Below are 22,055 nucleotides of genomic sequence, written 5' to 3' on the forward strand. Positions count from 1 at the left end.
ATTTACAGGTTTAGTTTCAGCTGATTTCACATATTGAATTAACTTGTTTTCTACTTTACATAAGGGCCATTCAATAATTAAACATAACATTACAAAATCTGATATCTATAAAAATACAAATGTAAATGAATGATGAAAATTGTTTTATTATCTATTACAGCAGTGTCCAGGCCTGACAGCTCTTCATCTCTTATACCATTAATTGTTGGGCTGGTTTGTGGAAGTATTCTTATTATTCTCCTGCTCCTGTTGTATCGCTACAGACGATCCAAAGGTGAGACTTTTTCCCTCTGATGTTAAATGTCTTATGTTTTTAATTATTCAAATACAAAGATGTATTCTGATGTCATAATGTGAAATAGCAGAAAAATATTTATAAAATAAAACCACATAACAATAAATATCTTTTTCACAGATTCACGCTTTATCAGGTTGGTACAAAAGTCTCTTCTCTCATTTTGAAGATAACAGCAGTACCTTCAATGCGTCTTATTAAATTCATTGTATTTGCTAAATGTTTTAGGCCGATCCAGTCTGACAGCACCAATCAGGACCTCACCATAAATCACATGGTCAACCTTAATGAAACTCAACATAACGTATACTCCTCTCCTCTCCATGGTCAGTCTTCAAACTAATCCTGATTGTTTTTGTCATTTTTTCTTAACTTTAACCTCAACATATCTATTACATTCTATAAAGACAGTAAAGGCTCTAAAACATTTAAGATTCCCTGTATTTGACTTTATACACAATATTTTAAAATCGAATAAATAAATCAGAAAAACCTGAGGATTTTTGTTAAAAAGGTGATATTTGATCTTATTTGGTATCATGCAATTGAAATAGTTCACTTGATCTCAGCTTGATTTTCACTTTATGCTCACAGGTGATGCTTCTGTCTATGAATCAATCAAAGGCTCTGAGGACACTGAAAATGGTACAGTATACACCTTAACATGGAGCAGTCTGAAATGCAATATTACATAATTTAAGAGAAAACAATTTACAAAACAAAACAATGTTACAACAAATATCCTTTTCACAGATTCAGGCTTTATCAGGTTGGAATAAAACTCTCTTCTCTCAGAATGTGTAAAAGAATTTCTAAATGCTGATATTTGTGAATGTGTACAGGAAACTGAAAATGTGTATTCAGATTTGCAAGAGTATCAAGATTTGTGAATGTATACACTAGGGCTGGACGATATCTCAAATTGATTTTATTCATTTAAATTCTTGTTTTTGGTCAATGTGTAAAATGTCTAAATCGTAAAATTGAGTTATTACAAAATGCACGAAAAGGTTATTTTTAGTCAAAAAGTAGATGGCAGCTACATTAGCTGTTTTGAGTCACTTGAGTCGTAAACTGTGACATTATCATTTTTTGTTAACTCTAACTCTAACATTTCTATTACTCTTTTTCTAGACTCTAGCCATCTGATTTTTAATGGATATTAACAAAAAGCCACAATCCATTAGACAGGAAGTTGTTGTTGATCTCAGTAAATAAAGCAGTGGGTCAGTTTGTAGAACAGTCTCAAAGATTTGTCACATAACCTGTTGTTCTACCACATGCACAAAAGATCAGACTAGAACATGGTTTTATATTGTAATTTAACCAAAACTACAAGACTTATGTCTAAAGTCCAGAAATATTATTGCCATTATGGCTTTAAGGCTTTATAATCTTGGTTGTAACGTATTAAATATTACAGTCTACAAAGAAATTAAAGCTTCTAAAACCTTTACAGATTCTTGTTGTTGCATTTATCCACACTGTTAAAATCACATTTTTAAGAAAACCTTAAGACTATTGTTAAAAAGGTGATATTTCATTGATATCATGCAATTAAAATGATTCATTTGATCTCGGCTTGATTTTCATTTTTTGCTCACAGGTGATGCTTCTGTCTATGAATCAATCAAAGACTATGAAGACCCTGAAAATGGTACAGTATACACCTTAACATGGAGCAGTCTGAAATGCAATATTACATAATGTAAGGGAAAACAATTTACAAAACAATGTAACATTAAATTTCCTTTTCACAGATTCACACTTTATCAGGTTGGAACAAAACTCTCTTCTCTCATTTTGAACATAACAGCAGTACCTTCAATGTGTCTTATTAAATTCATTGTATTTGCTAAATGTTTTAGGCCGATCCAGTCTGACAGCACCAATCAGGACTCTGCTGCAAATCACATGGTCAACCTGAATGAAACTCAACATAACGTATACTCCTCTCTTCTCCATGGTCAGTCTTCAAACTAATCCTGATTAATTTTGTCATTTTTTGTTTACTGTAACAAATCTCAACATTTCTATTACAGTCTACAAAGACAGTAAAGGTTCTAAAACATTTAAGATTCCCTGTATTTGCACTTATCCACACTATTTTAAAATCGAATAAATAAAGAAAAAAAACCTGAGGATTTTTGTTAAAAAGGTGATATTTAATCTTATGTGGTATCATGCAATTTAAATAGTTCACTTGATCTCAGCTTGATTTTCACTTTTTGCTCACAGGTGATGCTTCTGTCTATGAATCAATCAAAGGCTCTAAAGACACTGAAAATGGTACAGTATACACCTTAACATGGAGCAGTCTGAAATGCAATATTACATAATTTAAGAGAAAACAATTTACAAAATAAAACCATGTAACAACAAATATCATTTTCACAGATTCAGGCTTTATCAGGATGGAATAAAACTCTTCTCTCAGAATGTGTAAAAGAATTTCTAAATGCTGATATTTGTGAATGTGTACAGGAAACTGAAAATGTGTATTCAGATTTGCAAGAGTATCAAGATTTGTGAATATATACACTAGGACTGGACGATATCTCAAATCGATTTTATTCATTTAAATTCTTGTTTTTGGTCAATGTGTAAAATGTCTAAATCGTAAAATTGAGTCATTACAAAATTCACGAAAAGGTTATTTTTAGTCAAAAAGTAGATGGCAGCTACATTAGCTGTTTTGAGTCACAACAGTCTCGTAAACTGTGACATTATTAATTAGATTACATGCACACCTGCCACAGCTGTCTCTGGCTATCTCGCAGTGAATTTAACAGTCACATCTACGAGAAGAACAGACTGAAAATGACTCTGCACACTGATCTGTGCTCTTGGTTTGTGTTAGTTGATGAGGTCTCATCTCTGGTTATGAGAGTTGAAACACCTGAAGTTGAAGGAACAGTATCCAGATTCTACACTGTACAGTTTACTCTCCAGGTAGCTAACGCTAGCTAGCAGCAGTCTGCAAATATCAGGCTGATGTCTTGTAAAGAAACACAAACAGCAGCAACTAGTGAGCTGATTTTTCTGCTCTATCTGTGCTGAAACTGATTATTAAACTAGATGCCTATGATCTACTTAGTTGAAGCATCTGGTGCTCACAGTAAATAGCTGTGTGGGATCACATGCATTTTATGCATAATGATTATAACAGCCTTGCAGGTGTTGCAGGTTTCTTATTGTTCTTGCTCAACTGTCTTAAATAAATAAATGTTTTAAGTCTGCATTATGAAGGCAAACAAAAATCAAGTAAAATAATGAAACGACCCAGAGATTGAAAAAAATAACGATTTTTTTGTCCATATCGCCCAGCCCTAGCATACACAGAGTTGTGAATGTGTAAAATCTGTGAGAAAAATGTATTTTAAGTATTTTGCCCCAAGAGTTGGGAAGTTACACCTCAGGTACACCTCTCCATTGGTTTTCTTTATACATGTGACTTTTGCTAGACTCCTGTCATGCCTGAGATCTGCAAATGTGTCACGATTTTTGTCTGTAACACAGTGTGCCAACCAATATTGAATTATTTGCAATATTAACTTGCAGACAAACATTCTGCAGGTTTCTTGTCAACAGATTGATGGTCATCACTGCTGCAAAACCTCGAACTAGCATTAACATTTTTCCTAATATCAATCACCTCATGTGTTCGCTGACTGTGACTGTCACAGCATGCAGTCAGTGAGGATTAGTCTGGTGCAGGTTACTCACTGAAAATATAGTTAAACATTAAAGGCTGCTGTCACTAACAAGACAAGTATAGTTTGTTGAAAATAACATGTTTGTTTCCTGCAGACTCTAATGTTACATCATATGAACTACATTTGTTTACAGCAGCAGGGTAGATTCTAGCAAAGCCCCAGCAATGTAATACAGAATAAAATGCATTGCAATGATGTTACCCACAAACAGAATATTTTATACATAACATTGTAGTTTATTTACCGTTGAAATTGTCTCAGGGGAAACACTGCAACAATATTGTGCTAGCAGATTCTAGCGAGGCTAAAACATTACAGGTTGTCAGTTTGCACCATTAACGATGCTAAAGAGCTACTGGTCACTCACTAGATGGAAATTTGTGGAAAGTTGTTTGTTGTTATGGTAGTTGGGAACAGTACAGTGACTTTAACGGCTCCCCTGCATCCTGCCTTGTTTTTTCAGTTCCTCCCAGTGTGAGCCTGCGAGCCTCGGCCATGTATGAAGAAAACCCTCACATTTGCAAATTTTAGTCAGGAATGTATCAAAAGTTACATGTAAAAAGACAACTACCTGAGTTGTATCTGATGACTTTCTGTTTCCATCTCTTGGAGCAAAACTTTCAGTCATTAATAAAAGGCCATTTATTCTGAGTTTTTTGAATACATATTTACAGATTCACATATACAGATTTGTCTGCATATTCACAAGTGTCGATACACTTACAAATCTGAATACATAGTTGCAGATTGCTGTACATATTCACACATTTCAGTATGAATTTAGAGATTCTTTTACAGGTTTACAAATCTGATTATGCACACACTCTCCACACCCATTTGCAAACACTATTGCTACAATAATACAGAAGAAAGACAAATTAATTAAGGTCTACACTCACCTGCGACTGTTACTGTCCAACGTGTTGGTCTTGGACACAGTGTAATGTATGTCATGTGTTCTGTATTTGCAAAATTGTAGGTGTTTATAATTATTATTTTTTTGAATATCTTTTGTTGGAATGTATGTTTATTTTACATTATGTGTGTTTGCAGTGCTGAAGAACAGTATTTATACATCAGTATGTATATTCAGTATCAGTATTTTTACTAAATTCTGTAAAAGCCATGATACTCTGCTGTGTGACTGCTTTGAGCACTGTGGGCATTACAATACTGTTATTCTTTTATTATCAGTGGAGACATTAACCCTGACAACCCTTCAGTACATTATCATTGTAAATTATGACATTACTGGAAAATGTTTCAGACTAATCTTCTCTTTTGGTTTTCTTCCAGGTCTGTAGAGAGATCTGTATCAACAAAACCAAAGGAATGGATGACAACATGAAGAAGTACATCATTGTGTAGTTTATTTGCAGTTTTGTGTGCAATTGTGTACATCTGCTATCTAAATATCAAATGTGCTCAGTATTTTGTACAGTTAGTACAGTAGTGCAGCTTTAGTCAGTCAGCCTCTTCTTCAGTTTTTGATGAAACAGCTTTAATGACTATATGTGATGATCTGCTATCAAACAACATCCTGTTAAACATGTTGAAGAAAACATCTCAAAATGTGAACAGCTGTAAACAAAGCTGATCAAAGATCCCTGTTTTACATTATGGGGTGAACATCAGACAGCAGAGAGAGGGAATAGGACACTGTAGGAAAATTAGTAAAATAGCCCTTTAAAATACTACAATAAGTGACTGAAAGCTGAATTCTGTAACCTCACATGTTGTCTCCCTCAATCTATAGCTAAGTAATATCTAATGTATTGTATTGTCATATCTAACCTCATCATATTAAACTATATTCAGCACAGTAAAGTCTGATTGACTAGTAACAGGTCACAGAAATGCAAATATAATATCTCTTAGTTGGAATTTTTTAAAGGATAAATGTGAACTGATGACAGCCAACATTTTGTAATAAGAGCTTCTCCAACTATGCGTGCTAATTTTAATTTGTAGTGAACAACTGTGTGTATTTATTAAAAACATTACAGGTTTTAGCTTTGAAGCACATTTCCAGGTCTGTATTTTTAATCTGGGGCTCTACAGGAATATGTAACTTTTTCTATTATTATACATGAAAGTTTTCCTGTCTATTTACAAATGAATTTACCTGTGATGTATGTGCTTATTTTTTTTAGTCATCAATAAACATTGTTTCAGCAGTAAACAGTCAGTGATGTTTTTAAATGCTTTTTATATTTATATAATATATACTTTATATATTTATATAATTGAGTGAACTAGAGGTTACTATTTTGAAGCTACAGGAACATACAGGGGGAAAAAGTAAAAAAACTTTGGAAAAACATTTAGCTTTTGACTGGGGCCTCCTGATTTTAAGAAGTGTTGCCATCTAATTGCACACTACCAAAGGTGTGAGTCCACATGTCTTTCCTAATATGAGCTGATCAGAGAGCAGACGCCAGAGAGAGTTGAGGAAGTAGAGAGGAGAGTGGTGCACTACTGATCCATATCTAATAATGAAAAACTAAACATCAAACAAGAAATGCAAGTTGAAATTAATGTCAATTGTTATGAATAGAAAGGTCAAACAATGAAGAGTCTCCCATTAAATAATGAATACAGAGGGAGAATAGTCATTAAATATGAAAAAATGAACCTCCACACAAATTTAATACAACTCCATTTTTTTTGAAGGTCTATTTCTAGTTTTCACCACTAGATGTCACTATTTCATCATTTGATGTGTGCCTTCATTATTTATTGCTGCCACATTCATTGTTCGATGTGGTGATTTGTTATTTGATGTGTGCTGTGTGCCCGGCCTGTCAATCAAACCTGCCATCAAAGGCTCCACTCAATGCCTACAGAGCAGGAGTCCTGCAGGAGAGACTCTTGACCGACCGATGAAAATGAGGAAATAAGTCTTTAGTTAAAGCCAAATGAAGCTTAGTGAAAGTTCAGTCAGAAAGACTATCTTTTGCATGCTCAGGTCATTAGTATTATTTCCCAAATCATCTGTCATTCCTATCCCTAAGGTGTTGGTGTCATCAGCTGTTCACATCAGCTGATCACATCTGACCAATAGCACGGTGACACACCTTTATTTGTCAGCCTATCATGATGCGGCTGTCTTTTAAAATATGTTTTCTCCTTCTCTACCTTAATGCTTTTATGCTGTTGTTTTGTACGCCCCACCACCTCCCCATCACCGCCCAGTCTTCGCAGATTCATCAGTGCATCTCCTCATCAGCCTCATCGGCCTTATCAGCCTCAGCAGAAGTCATCAGCCACCATCACCAGTGTCTGGACTCCATGGAGGGATTTATCTTGCTGCTGCTCCCTGTAGAGTCTAAGCACCAAAAACTCTGGTCAACACTTAATCTTCAATATCATCTGTATAATAAACAATTATTTTTGCTGCATTCACTTGTCTCTCCTGATTGAAATGTACGTTGTCAGCCAGATGACATGTTTTACACCTGGTTGACAGCAGATGGCAGACTGAGGTGATAGGGAGAGTACAAGATGTAAAACACAGTGAGAACTTTAATGTCAGATTTTCACAAGCTCACACCTCTGACTTTCTGTTATATGATGTTTCAGATTGAGAAATAAATATTGACTGTCCACTTCCTCATGTCACCACCAGTCATAGTTGTATTCAAAGACAGTCAGTTAAAAAAACATTTTGTAATTGCTATATTATATTCATATGCATTGCACTTGACTCAATTTCTACTACCTCCCAAAATATTTTCACTTGTTTTAGTTTCTACTGTCTAAAAAACATGATTGCACATCCTGCACAGTATCAGACACCTCTTCTTTTCCGTGTATTGACACATCAGCTCTGGTGTGAATGTGACAACCACACCTCAAGTACGTGTTGCTATCAAAGCAACACATATTTATGTGAAGAGAGAAACTGTTGGTTTGTTTTCGTCATGCTGATAAGCAGTGGCTTGTTTTTTCTACTCAAGCTCTAGTTGTTAAGTAAACTGTGTAACACAATGGTACAAAACGTGCAACAATTTATTTTTAATATATTTCATTTTTGATTTGTGTAGCCCGTCTACCCTCTATATTATGTAGATGGAGCCCTGAGTTCTTTATCCTATTTCCTTTGTTATATTATCTCTGATTAATTTAATGTTTTTAGCTTGGGTCACTTTGAAAATCCAATAGCCTACCTCTTGAATATAACTTATTTTGAGACCATAGTGTAACAAACAATTGAGTATGCTAGCCCTTTAACACAATAAAATACCACAATCTAATATAAGTTAGTATAGAGTATAAAGGCTATATAGCTTTTAACCTCTGAAATAATAAACACACTCAGAAACCATTTAAAATTAAAAGTAATAATTTCTTCCTTTAATTCTAAGGCAAAATTAAATGAAAATAATATTAAATTAAATACCAGGAGTGTTCACTGCTTTTGTTTCACAAGTCACACAGTAGTTTTCCCTTTTTACCTTTTCACCTTAAAAGTATTTGCGTTTACTTTTCCGCTGAATTATTTTAGTGATCACACACAGCAATTATTACCTATGCTAACCTATGCTATGCTGGTTGTTGTCTCTCGTTTCCAGATTGGAATAAATCCAGACGAAGCTACTTTGTCGAGCTGGGTTAGCTAGCAGCAGCCTACAGTCCGTTCACAGTGCTATCTCACCGCTCACTTCATTAACGAGCAGCCTCTTTCAAGTTGGCTACAGCGCAGCAGACTTCGGGTAGAAGTTATCTGTTACTTCCAAAACATGTCCTCTTACAGATTATCGAGCTGACAATCTAAGACTCAGGTACATCTTTACTTTTTCCTGCACAACTTCGGATATCCATCAGAAAAACTGCTTTCTTCTCCGCTCCTCCAGTCTCTCTCCTCCTTCTCTCTCACTCCCCGTGTCTGCGTACACACACACGTCAGCCAAGTAACACACACAAACCTATTTGACCATATTCACCTCTCTAGAAAGATACCACTCTATTAAATAAGCAGCTTCTTATCAAAAGAAATAAAATAAAAGACATAGATGCATTTTTAACATCCTTAACATGTTTAGTCATGAACTTGACCTTTTTCAACACAATGAGAAATATGAATTTTAACCATACTCTTTTAACAAATTCTATTGATCTATTTCTCTATCACAAACAACTATTTATACATGCATATGTTTAACCAGGCTACATTTGTTCTCCCTTTATGCATTTAATTTCTGAAAAACACAGGAAACTAAATGCATAAACACAGGAATGAGAACAGATAAATAACAGTAAACAGAAAAGCAGCCTTTATAACCTAATACCAGAGGTTTGTAACATGGCTGTTCAGAAACGAGTTCTGACATTTGGCTTCTGTTTGAATGTGTGATGTAGACTCAGATTAACCACCATAATAACGGTCAAGCCAACCACGACAAAGGTAAGTGGTGCAGGCGGCAACAGTAGCCAGGAAGTGTAAACGTGTCAAAGTTTTCTGCGGTCAAACTAACTGACGTTGTCTGAGTTTTGTGTAAAAGGGAAGGAAACACAGGCAGGCTAAACTCATATCTCATATTTATATGAAATGTAACTTCTCTCTTTCTCTTTCTGTTGCATTATTATTAAAGCAAAGTAGAAACATTTGTCAGACTCAGAGCAGCTGAGTGACAGAGTGTCAGTGCTGGATGTGAGGATGAGGTACACTTTGATCTGTGTGCTGGGATTATTCTGTAAGTACATTACTGACTTTCTCTGTTTGCATGTCACAGATTAAAGAACATGTTCCTGAATAGTCAGAATTACAGAGTATCACTGGTTGAACCAGTTTCTCTGAGAGCTTGAACAGAGCACGCTTATGGTTTTTAACTACAGGGTTGTTTTATAGGCCAGATGTTGGTTGGTGACTTGGCTCAGTTTAGATTGAAGGACTGTATTAAATTTACTGCTGGATGATTGTTTTTGCACAATGTAAATGTAAATTGTTTAAGATATTGTTATGTATGTGGGTTTTGAATTTCATGATTTACCTATTTTATTTTACATATTTCATTTTAAAGAAATTTTCTTCTTTTATCTGTTTTAATTGATCAAACAATAGTTACCACTGCTGAAACTCTATTTGTTTTTGTTTTTTTTTTTTTTGTTTTTTTTGTGTGTGATTTTGACTTTCTGTCAGTTTGATTATGTCTGATGAAGTTTCAATCTTTATTTTAGTGCTGAATACACTCTTCTACGGACACTCTGAAGGTGACCAATTATTTTTATTTATATATTATACTGAAATATTTATCACTTATTTGTTATCCACTGTATTACTCTTAAGGCCCAAACGCACTGAAAGCGTGTGATGCGTTTTGAAGTACACTTATTTATTTTTAATGGCCAAACACGCACCAAAAGTGTTATTAGGCGCGTCAAACTGTCTTGACGCCTCAACTCCGACCTTGTTTCGGTTTTGGAGCGTCAAACGACGACCAAGCGACGAGAGAAAGAGAGAGAGAGAGAGAGAGAGAGAGAGAGAGAGAGAGAGAGAAGAGAGAGAGGAGGAGGAGACAGAGAGAGAGAGAGCGGTAGTGAGAGAAAAACCTCCGAATGAGAGAAATAAAACGTTTTATTCTGATTATTTCACTGCAGTCACGTTATACAATTATCGCTTTTAGTGCTTTTGGGCCTTTAATCACATCTCATTTTTGTGTTCATATTTTACCATGTATTTATCATTTTACTCCATGTATCAATACAAATTCTGTAATGACTTGATTAGTGCCCAAAAGTGACCAGATGTTGTGATGACCCTTGAGACACACAAGCATGTGAAGAAAACACATATGCAGCATTTAGAAAGACAAGTTGGAGTTTGATTATGAACATAAACGAACAAACAGAGAGTCTAAATTCATTTGAACATTGAGTTATACATAATTTGAGACAGATGTTTCCTTTGTGTTCTTTAAAAATGTAAATACATTCTTGATGACATGTTCATTACAGTAATTTCTTTGTTTTATTGTTTTTCTAAACTTAACAGCACGTAGACGCGAGATTACACTGAGAGCAGACAGGAACAACATACCAGTACAGGGAAGTGTGACTCTGACCTGCAATATGGAGGACTCTACTGGCTGGAAATATGAGTGGTTCAGACGTACCTCTAAAAATTCTCAAGCAACTCATCTTCAGACAACAGAAGCTGATGAATCAGACAGTATCAGTGTCTCACATGGAGGCATTTACACCTGCAGAGGATGGAAAAGGGAACAAAATGTCATCACACCTGAAAGTGATGAAGTCACCATTGAGGAAACAGGTGAGTTAAGTCATTTGTTCTGAAATAAAACAACTTATATTCTTTAAATTAAATTCTTAAACAGTGTCTGAAGTGTGGAAGAGAAGCATATGTGGTAACAAGAACCATAATGAATGGATGATTTAGTCCAGTACCTCTTAGCTCTCTGAAGGAAGTTTGAAAATGTCTGAAATCCTTTATCATGGTAATAATACAACATTTGTTTGACACTTCAGTTTGTATACAGACACAATAAAGGAGTTGAGGGTTCTTCACTAATGCTGCTCAGTTTTACTTATAAATATTTTGAAAACACATGACTGCTTAATGCAGTATTATTTATGGACTTTTCCTTGATGTTGAATATCATTTAACTCAATGTTTCAGCTGAAATGGTTTTAGCTTGTTTCAGTCTAGATTTTAAATTGGTGAGGTGGCTTTTAGATTATTTTATTGAGTATATTTTAAAATGATCAGAGTCAGTGATGGCAGGTAAGATTCTTTACTCCAGTGGCTCCCCCGAGTGGTGAGTCCTTTCTCAGCATGAGAACAGACACATCATTAAATTAGCTGACAGTACTGTGATCCTCAGTTTATTACTTGACCAACTTTCCCCCCTGATACAAATCTTTTCTTCAGGTGAATGTTTATAAGAAATATGGCTGTGAACAAACTGTCCTGGAATGCAAATAAAATCTATTCACACCAAATCTCAACAACATTTGTTTTTATCATATAAACTTAATGCTGAATAAAAGCTTCTCATTATTGTTCATAAAAAATTGCATTTAATGCATATTTTTTTAAAATGTCCAGTAATCTGCCTGCTTGGTAACCTAGACAGCAAAGACTCAACTACAGACTGTTCCCCAAAATGACTGATGTTGAACAGTCAAGTCTCTCTGCACTGTGAGATAAATGCATCCTGTAAAAGTTTAGGTTCAGGTGTTCTGGAGGACTGTTGTCCTCAGTAAGACCTGTTTATCTGACAAACATGTGATTGCAAAGGTCTTTTCATACTACTTTACTTTTCTGTTTTAACAGTTTCTAATATGTGGGCTGTTGTGACTCTGCAACCCAACTGGCCTGTGATATACAGTGGTGAGACAATCACTGTCAGATGTGAGATCCAGGGAGGTAGAGCCACTCGATGGAAATATGAATGGAGACCAAACAACATGGACACATCTCTGAAAGATCATGAATACAAGATTAGCAGTGCTTCTGTTTCCAACAGTGGAGCCTACAGTTGTAAGGGTAGAAAGAACTTGTATTCCTCAACAGAGTGGAGTGATGCCATCACATTGACAGTATCATGTAAGTCAAACCATCTATCATTCATATTCAAAATGGCTTGTTTTTCATTTCAGTCTATCTAAGTAAGATAACAGAAAATATTTTCTCCCTCCAACAATGATGTAGCCTCCTATGAGCAGCTCAGTAACAAGTGGTTGCTTTTTAGTTTGAGAACAGAATTACTGAAACTGAGCTGCTGAAAATGATATAAATGTTTCAAGTCTGTTGTGTAACAATAGAGTGAAAAAGTTCTGGGGCAAATCCCATCCCAATTGGTCTAGTTGTTGTTTTGTTTTTTACTCTCAGCAAATAAACCCACAGCACTGACCACAATTCATTTGACTTTGCTGTCGGCTTCCCGACTCATTAGAAAAAAGAAGAGAGAAAAAGAGAGAGAGCAGCTGAAAGCACCAGGAGAGAGAGAGATTGAGAGTGAGAGGGAGAGAGAGAGAGAGGCTGTGGTTGAGCGAGCAAGAGAGTGAATGAAGAGAGGGAGCGCCGGTTGTGAGAAAGCTGGTGAATCAGATCAAAAAAAAGTTACTTTCTGATTGTTTCACAGCAGTGACATTGTTGAGCACAAATAAACACACCAACAACTCCACACACCTCCGCTTGACTCTGCGGCTGAACGCAGCACCGCCTGATTTGGTCTGAATAGCTATTGGTGGCAGCAGGTGCTAACAGGCTAAGCTAACAGTGTGTCAGTGGCTTTACACTAGCAGCGGTCCGGATGGAGGAGCTGCTAACCAGCCTGAGAAAACTACAACTGTGGGCTCCAAAAAGAAGTAAAACTACAACAGTAGGTCCTTGTAACGCGTAACACTTCAATTTTACAAAAAATGAAGTTCAAGCGACCATCTCGCCATTCTTACACAGGCTTAACCATAGCAACGTTATGATGAAGGTGACATTTTTTCAAACGTGGGCGCTGTGCCATGTGGCTACTATAATACTGTATGCAGCTACTATAGTAAAACGTACGGGTGCTGGTGTATAAATTAATCCAAAAGTCGTAAAGAAAGCAAGAGAAGTATATTCAATAAAGCCCTGGAGGGCGGGAGTGGATGAACCCAGTTAAGGAGTACCCGCCTGTACGGGACACTCTAAGAAGTAAAGCGAACATGCCCGCAAGAAGGCAGGGATCATTTCATTGATCAACACTACACCTGGTTTATTGGTTGGGGGATTTTGACAGGGTTATTAAGAGCAGGGACGAAATCTTGTAACACAGCAAACCAACTGGCCTCAGATATTCAGTGGTGAGTCAATCACTCTAAGATGTGAGATCAAAGATAGTGGAGACACTGAGTGGGAGTATGAATGGAAAACAACCAAAGAAAAACCTCTAAAACAGTGAATACTGGAGTTTTAGAGCTACTTTTTACAGTGTGGAAACTACAGGCGTAAGGATAAACAGAAAATAGACTTGTATTCAACAGAAAGAAGTGATCTCATCAGGTTGACAGTGTCATGTAAGTTGGACTGTGTTTCATCTGTTTTTGAGTTTCCACCTATCAGTGTCTGAATAATTCAATAGAAAATATTTCTTTACTCAAGAATTAGTCAACCTCTCAGGATTGATCAGTAAATAATTGTGTTTGTTTTTGAAGACAAGCCATCATTCAGTGTCTTGTAGCATTTGAAATATACTTAATTGATTCATTGTTAACAGATTAAAGAGAATATAAAACAATGACTCATGGTGCAGATCAAAGTGATTAAATCAATATCTTCTGTGTGCTTGGGACTCCCATCAAGATTACGTGAAATTCATTATGTTCTCAACCAAGTTATTTAAATTGGACTAAATCACAGGGACAATAATTACATTATGTCTTTGTTCTAAACTGAAAACTTAACATTTTAATAAAATAAATTTTTGTTAGCATATATTTAGATAATATATCTAACATTATATCACCTATTTAGATATAAAATATATTAAGATTAGATAAGATTTATTTTATTAACTGATTAAAGATCACAGTGATTAAATGAATATCTTTGTATATATCTTCCTTGAAAGTGGACTATAAAGGGACAATAATTATCTTTTAATGTCTTTGTTCTAAACTTAACAGCATATAGACCAAAGGCCAAACTGGGTGCTGACAACACAGACATTCCAGTAGGGGGCAGTGTGAACCTGACCTGCTCTGTGGACCCACCATCATCTGGTTGGAAATATTACTGGTATAAAGATGAGAAAACCTCTGAACCCCTGAACACACAAGATGCTGTTTTCCAATCAACTGGACAAATCAGTGTCTCACAGGGAGGACTCTACTGGTGCAGAGGAGGGAGAGGAGACTCAGTTTACTACACAGAGGGCAGTGATTCAATCACTATCAACAAATATGGTGAGTTTGACAATGTTCTGTTGGAATACAAAATGTAGAAACATCTAATGTGTGTTTATGAATACTTATTGAGATCAAGGATAACAATCATTTTGTTTGATGATGATTTAACCTTTTGTCATTTTTGTATCCTTGTTGGTGATTCTTGAACACAAACAGTCTCAAGCAGAGCGGTTGTGACTCTGCAACCCAACTGGCCAAAGATATACAGAGGAGAGGCGATCACTCTCAGATGTGACATCAAGGATGGAGGAGACACTAAGTGGGAGTATGAATGGAAAACACCCAGCTCAATAAAACCTCAAACACAAAATGAATACAGGATCCGTTATGCTTATACATCAGACAGTGGAGACTACAAGTGTTTGGGCAGAATGAAAAGTGAACAATCTTCAACAGAGTGGAGTGATGCCGTCAAACTGACAGTATTATGTAAGTCAGATCATATTTCTTTCACACTGAAAATGTAAATTACTCATTTTTTGTGTTTTATTTATTTATTTATTTATTTATATTTATTTATATTTATTTATATTATTTCATTTTTTTCATTTATTTGGAGATAGTTTACTGTATGTGTATCTGCATCATTATTTTTTTTCATTCTGAGAAAATCACTTTCCAACAGATGCACCTGTCCTCACTGTGTCTCCATCATGGCTGAGTCCTGGAGACTCAGTAACTCTGAGCTGTGAGGTTGAACATCCATCTGCAGGATGGAGGTTCTACTGGTATAAGACTGTTCCCAAACTATCAGACAACTCCTACAGCTATGAGCTGCTACCTGGTAGCACCAATGGGACCGAACAGGATTCCTACATCATTCATGGGTCGACACACACAGCAGGATATATGTGTAGAGCTGGAAGAGGAGACCCAGTGTTTTACACTGATTACAGCAAACCTGCGTTTGTTTGGTCTGGAGGTGAGTTTGCTTGTTTGTTTTTGTCTCCTTCTGTCAAGAAGCAGTTGTGATGTCATTATCTGGGTATTGATTGTGGTGAACCTATGACCTTTCTCCATCAAGTCAAGATTTCAGTTTTTCAACACATTCACCAAACACAATGTTGATATTGAATAATTCCACATACTGGACTGGGCTGGATTTCCTTCTTTACATCTTCAATTGATCTGAAAACATTACAGCACCGAAAAACTGAGATATTATGATTTTACTTGTCATTGAAATCAAACTCTGCTCCTCTTTGCAATGAATACTTTTACTTTGGATACCTGAGCTCATCTTACAGCCAATATTCATTACTTTTACTGACACAGCAGGCTGGACAGGTGTGGTTAAATGAGACTTTATCTAGTGGTCAGGCAACATATAGACATACAAAACAGTCAAAATCTGGTAATGAAAAACCAGAAAAGTCAGCAGGCAACAAAGCAGGTAAATGGACAAAGTACAGAAACAGCTGGAAACCTGAGAAAACTCACAGATGAGAGAAAAACACTGACTATACAGCACCAGTCAAAAGTTTAGACACACTCTCTCATTCAAGGGAAGGTGTGTCCAAACTTTTGACTAGTACTTTATATAGAGACAATGAAACATCATTTAGTATGAAAAACACATCCACTGTATGTTTGAAAGGTGGCAGGTAAATGTAGGTTGTTTACAGCTTCACAGTGAACAGTTGCTGTAGTTATCTTGGTAGCAAGTTTTCAAGATAGAAAAAATAATCAAAACATCCATAAAACAGCTCAAAACACTCTGCAGCACACTTCACGTCTCCACTGTCAGTCCATATGCTCTGTATGTTCTTAACACTCACAGTTTCACCAAAACACTGAACCTTTTGCACAGTTTATGTTATTCAGATGTTTTTACTCTCAACAACAAAATGTATTAAAAATACAAAAAAGAGGATTATTTGCATTGTGACCTTTTTAAATTTTAATATCTCTGTACTTGGTTTGCTCCTCATTACATGTTGTTTTTCAGATGTTCATTCAGCAGTGACTCTCAAAGTGAGTCCTGACAGAGTGCAGCACTTCACCTCTGACTCTGTCTCACTGAGCTGTGAAGGAAACTCTACTGAGTGGAGAGTGATGAGGTTTCCTGAGGGCAGCTACTGGTCATACTGTCCTAACTGGGGGTCAATGACTGGATCCACATGCAACATCAAGAGTTATCAGCAGAGTGATGCAGTGTACTGGTGTGAGTCTGGATCAGGAGAGTTCAGCAATGCAGTCAACATCACTATACAGAGTATGTTTACATTACATTTTATTTTATTTTCATCTTGTATTTAAATTATTTTCAACATGGTGTCACTAACTACACTTCCTGTGTAGACAAACAAGTTATATGCCTAACCTTTTGATAGAAAAATTATGTTATATTATTGTTTCTTTAACAAAATTAAAAGCTCATTAAACTATATTTCCTTAAAATTATCATAAAGAAACATCATCCAATCAATTAGAAAATCAGACGTCCTCTGCACAACATCATAATTTAGTCGTGTTCTTGTCAAACACAGGTAATGCAAAAGAATAAATAAATTATGAAAGGGCTTCCTTCACACCAAAACTCATCTGTGGACAAAATTAAAGCTTCTTCATATTTATTTAAACAACTGGAAATTAATATTTTTGGTGTGCAGCAAGACCTTTCTTTATTCTTGATGATAAATTAACATGTTGATTTAGTCAGAGGTGTTTTTGTGTCTATAGCCATCCACCGTTTCCTTCATGTGTACCTGTTAGCTCTAGAGCTAACTAGCCATAGCTAATATATTTACAGTTACAAGACATGTATGTAATAAAGCTGAAATGTTGGGTCTTTGCTCAGCTACACTGATTCTGTCAGATAAATTAGTTGGAGAAAAATAAAGGCATATGTGTGGTCTATTCTCATGGTTTTATGTCACCTTGTTCTAAAGGTCAGCAGCTGGTCTCTGACTGAAACTTCATATTCTTTGACTGTTTTACAGGTGCAGATATTATCCTGGTGAGCCCTGTGCATCCTGTGACTGAGGGAGATTCTGTTACTCTTGGCTGCAAACTGAAGACAGGAGAATTACTTTCCAACTTTTTTTTCTATCAAAATGACAAACTTATCCAAAATGATACCAGAGGGGAGCTGAATATCTCTGCAGTGTCAAAGTCAGACGAAGGCTTCTACAAGTGTATATACTCAGGAAAAGAATCAGTACAGAGTTGGATGTCAGTTAAGGGTGAGTAGGATTAAAACAATTCATGTATTTTCTTTCTTCTAAACTGTGTTGCTGTCTTAGAAAGAAATACTTTACAGAATTAGAAGTTTACAGGTTTAGTTTCAGCTGATTTCACATATTGGATTGTGTAAGAGAACTTGTTTTATACTGAACCTAAGGTAATTCAATAATGAAATATAAAATTACATTTTTTGAAATTATAAAATTACAAATGTAAATGAATGATCAGTCAAAGGCTGTTTTCTTTTGAGCTGAATAAAGTTGCATCAGTGGTCATGACTCATATCACACTGTATAGCAACACATACATGTTTATACATACTGTTTATTGTGTGTTTAGTGTGTGTATATGTGTTTGTGTTTTCTTACTTCTAGATTTGTATATTAATGTGTTTGTATTTATGTGTTTGTGCTGCAGAAGTCGACTTTTTTTGTATCCTAGATTTTTTGTCTTTACTAAGACTTGATGTGACCTCACTTATTTTTATGAAAGCACTTCAGTGTAAGAAAAGTGTTATAGAACTTAATTAATTGCATTAATAGTTATTATTTCTTATCTATTACAGCAGTGTCCAGGCCTGACAGCTCTTCATCTCTTATACCATTAATTGTTGGGCTGGTTTGTGGAATTATACTTATTATTCTCCTGCTCCTGTTGTATCGCTACAGACGATTCAAAGGTGAGACTTTTTCCTTCTGATTTTAAATCTTTTATGTTTTAATTATTCAAATACAAAGATGTATTCTGATGAATAATCAGAACAGTTTCCAAAACAACCAGATGTAACAACACATGTATCTTTTTCACAGATTCACACTTTATCAGGTTGGTACAAAACCATCTTCTCTCATTTTGAACATAACAGCAGTACCTTCAATGTTTCTTATTAAATTTAATGTATATGCTAAATGTTTTAGGCCGATCCAGCCTGAGAGCACCAATCAGAATGAAACTCAACGTAACGAAAACTCCTCTTCTCTCCATGGTCAGTCTTCAAACTAATCCTGATTCATTTATTGGACTTACCATTAACTCTAACCTGAACATTTTTACACTCAGTTTCTGGTCACCTGATTTTTAAAGAACATTAATCAAAAGTCTCAAAGACGTGTCAGCCACATGCACAAAAGATCAGAGTATAACATGGTTTCACATTGTTTGGAGTTGAACTGAACCTAAACTACTAGACAGAGTCCTGAAATATTATTGTCCTACTGTCCTGTCATAACAATACATACTGTAATGTACCTTGACTTGATATTAACTGCTCTGCAGGTGATGCCTGTCTCTATGAATCAGTCAGAGGCTCTGAGGACCCTGGAAATGGTACAGTATATACCTTTTAATTTACACAGAGCAGTCAGAAATACTCAATTACATAATTTAAGGGGACTGATGACAATTAATTGATATAAAACCCTGTGACTAAAAAATAAGTATATTTCAGATGCAGGAGAATCGCAGGATATTATATATTCTTTGATTGAGCTTAAAAACATTGCTAAGAGGGGTGAGTACTCAAATGACTGAAATGCAATAAATAGTTCAGAGATGTTTTTGTCTGCCAGCAGACTAAACAAAAAGAAAAGATACATTTATTATTTTCATGCATTTCTTTGATCATCTTAACAGGGAAGCGTCATGAAACAGTGGAGAGCTCTGTTTACGCTGATGTGAAGATAGGATCTGCTGCAGGTTCAGTCCCGCATATATGTTTTTGTTGAAAATGTGTCATATATAATTATTTGTTAATTACACTGTATGTAATTATGGGTCAGCATGCAGTTCAAATAATATAAATAATCTAAGTCACCTCTGGTACTACTGCCACTGGGAGCTGCTTGAGGCAGATATTGTCAAATCCTGCTCACATAAAGGAGCCTTTAGACTTTAACCCTAACCCATCCATCCAGCTGTATATGTCTGCTGAACAAACAAATCCTGAGATCTGGTTTGTGTTTTAGATGATAATCTAAAGTATGCCCAGGATAACTATCACAATAAAGGCAAAGCCAAGAAACACAAAGGTAAGTAAAGTCTATACCAACCATCATGTTGGTCTTGAACACAGTGTAATGTATGTAATGTGCTCAATGTTTGTAAAATTGTAGGTGTTTATAATTATTATTTTTTCATTGAATATCTTGTGTTGGAATGTATGTTTATTTTACATTATGTGTGTTTGCAGTGATGAAGAACAGTATTTATACATCAGTATGTATATTCAGTATAAGTATGTTTACTAAATCCTGTTAAAGCCATAATACTCTGCTGTGTGACTGCTTTGAGCACTGTGAGCATTACAATACTGTTATTCTTTTATTATCAGTGGAGACATTAACACTGACAACCCTTCAGTGCATTATCACTGTAAATTATGACATTACTGGCAAATGTTTCAGACTAATCTTCTCTCCATTTATAGGAAAATCAACTCCTGCAGCAACTGATGAAGCTGTTTATTCTGAAGTCTAACCAGGAACATCTCTTGGTAATAATTCTGCCATGTTATGTGCAGACTGTAATGATTAATTCTACTGACTATATGTCATAATAGCATGTTGAAAGCATATTTTACATCTTGAATAACCCTATATGTCTGTTTTTTGTGGTTGTCTTTCAGGTCAGTAAAGACAGCTGTATGGACAAGGCCAAATAAATATGGTTAACAGCATTTTATATAACCATTGTGTGCAACTCTGCTATCCAAATATCAGCCATGCTCAGTGTTTTGTACAGTTAATGTAATAGCAGATGATATAAAATAATTACATCATGTGGATTTAATACTCTCTTTTTAGAAGAAAGCACAAGACTACTGAGATTTATTCCCATTTAGTATTTATGCACTGTATCATTATTATCATTATTTTTACAGTTATTTTTTCACTTGATTTTAAAAACTTTGATTGCAGGCTGTTTCAAAGAGCAGCAGGAGGTATCAGTTTGAAATGTTTAAACGACATTACCCAGGTGGTACTGCAGCTTTAAAGTCAACATATTTTTCAGTGTTAGATGAAAAAGCTCCAGGATGGACATCAACAATTACTTTTGTATATGTAATGAATTGCTATCAACTACTACATGTAACTTTTGCTGTTATTATACTGTTATTATACCTGTCTATTTACAAATGAATTGTAGTGTATGTGCTTTATTTTTTAAGACATCAATAAACCTTTTTTCAGCAGTTAATAGTCAGTGTTGTTTTTAATTGCTTTTTATATTTACATAATATATACTTTATATATTTATATAATTGAGTGAACTAGTGTTGTCATCTAATTGCACACTACCAAAGGTGTGAGTCCACATGTCTTTCCTAATATGAGCTGATCAGAGGGCAGACACCAGAGAGAGTTGAGGAAGTAGAGAGGAGAGTGGTGCACTACTGATCCATATCTAATAATGAAAAGCTGAACATCAAATAACAAATGCACATTGCAATTAATGCCAAATGTTATAAATAAAGGTCAAACAATGAAGAGTCTCCCATTAAATAATGAATACAGAGATAGAATAGACATTAAATATGCAAAAATGAACCTCCACACAAATTAAATACAACTCCATCTTTTTATTTGAAGGTCTATGTCTACCTTCCACCACTAGATGTCACAATTTCATTATTTGATGTTGGCCTTCATTATTCATTGCTGCCACATTCATTGTTCATTGTGATGATTTGTTATTTGATGTGTGCTGTGTGCCCAACCTGTCAATCAAACCTGCCATCAAAGGCTCCACTCAATGCCTACAGAGCAGGAGTCCTGCAGCGGAGACTCTTGACCGACCGATGAAAATGAGGAAATAAAGTCTTTAGTTAAAGCCAAATGTTTCCTGTCAGCCAGATGACATGTTTCACACCTGGTTGACAGCAGATAACAGACTGAGGTGATAGGGAGAGTTCAAGATGTAAAACACAGTGAGAACTTTAATGTCAGATT

At 35.5% G+C, this 22,055-nt stretch overlaps 1 protein-coding gene across 1 annotated transcript in view; it reads left to right on the forward strand.

Annotated features, from left to right (window-relative positions):
- The window catches only part of LOC121890086, a 364,377-nt gene extending 343,172 nt beyond the window's left edge, over window positions 1-21,205 (forward strand). The window contains exons 37-48 of the mRNA XM_042402354.1: window positions 416-431; window positions 524-621; window positions 890-940; window positions 1,902-1,952; window positions 2,056-2,071; window positions 2,164-2,261; window positions 19,384-19,434; window positions 19,556-19,618; window positions 19,741-19,803; window positions 20,073-20,135; window positions 20,534-20,599; window positions 20,732-21,205. Of these exons, the coding sequence (XP_042258288.1) occupies window positions 416-431; window positions 524-621; window positions 890-940; window positions 1,902-1,952; window positions 2,056-2,071; window positions 2,164-2,261; window positions 19,384-19,434; window positions 19,556-19,618; window positions 19,741-19,803; window positions 20,073-20,135; window positions 20,534-20,583 (620 nt within the window). The 3' untranslated portion in view covers window positions 20,584-20,599; window positions 20,732-21,205. The remainder of the gene's footprint in view (window positions 1-415; window positions 432-523; window positions 622-889; window positions 941-1,901; window positions 1,953-2,055; window positions 2,072-2,163; window positions 2,262-19,383; window positions 19,435-19,555; window positions 19,619-19,740; window positions 19,804-20,072; window positions 20,136-20,533; window positions 20,600-20,731) is intronic.
- The last annotated feature ends 850 nt before the right edge of the window (window positions 21,206-22,055 follow it).

This window comes from Thunnus maccoyii, chromosome 22, assembly GCF_910596095.1.
Source record: "Thunnus maccoyii chromosome 22, fThuMac1.1, whole genome shotgun sequence".
NCBI lineage: Eukaryota > Metazoa > Chordata > Actinopteri > Scombriformes > Scombridae > Thunnus > Thunnus maccoyii.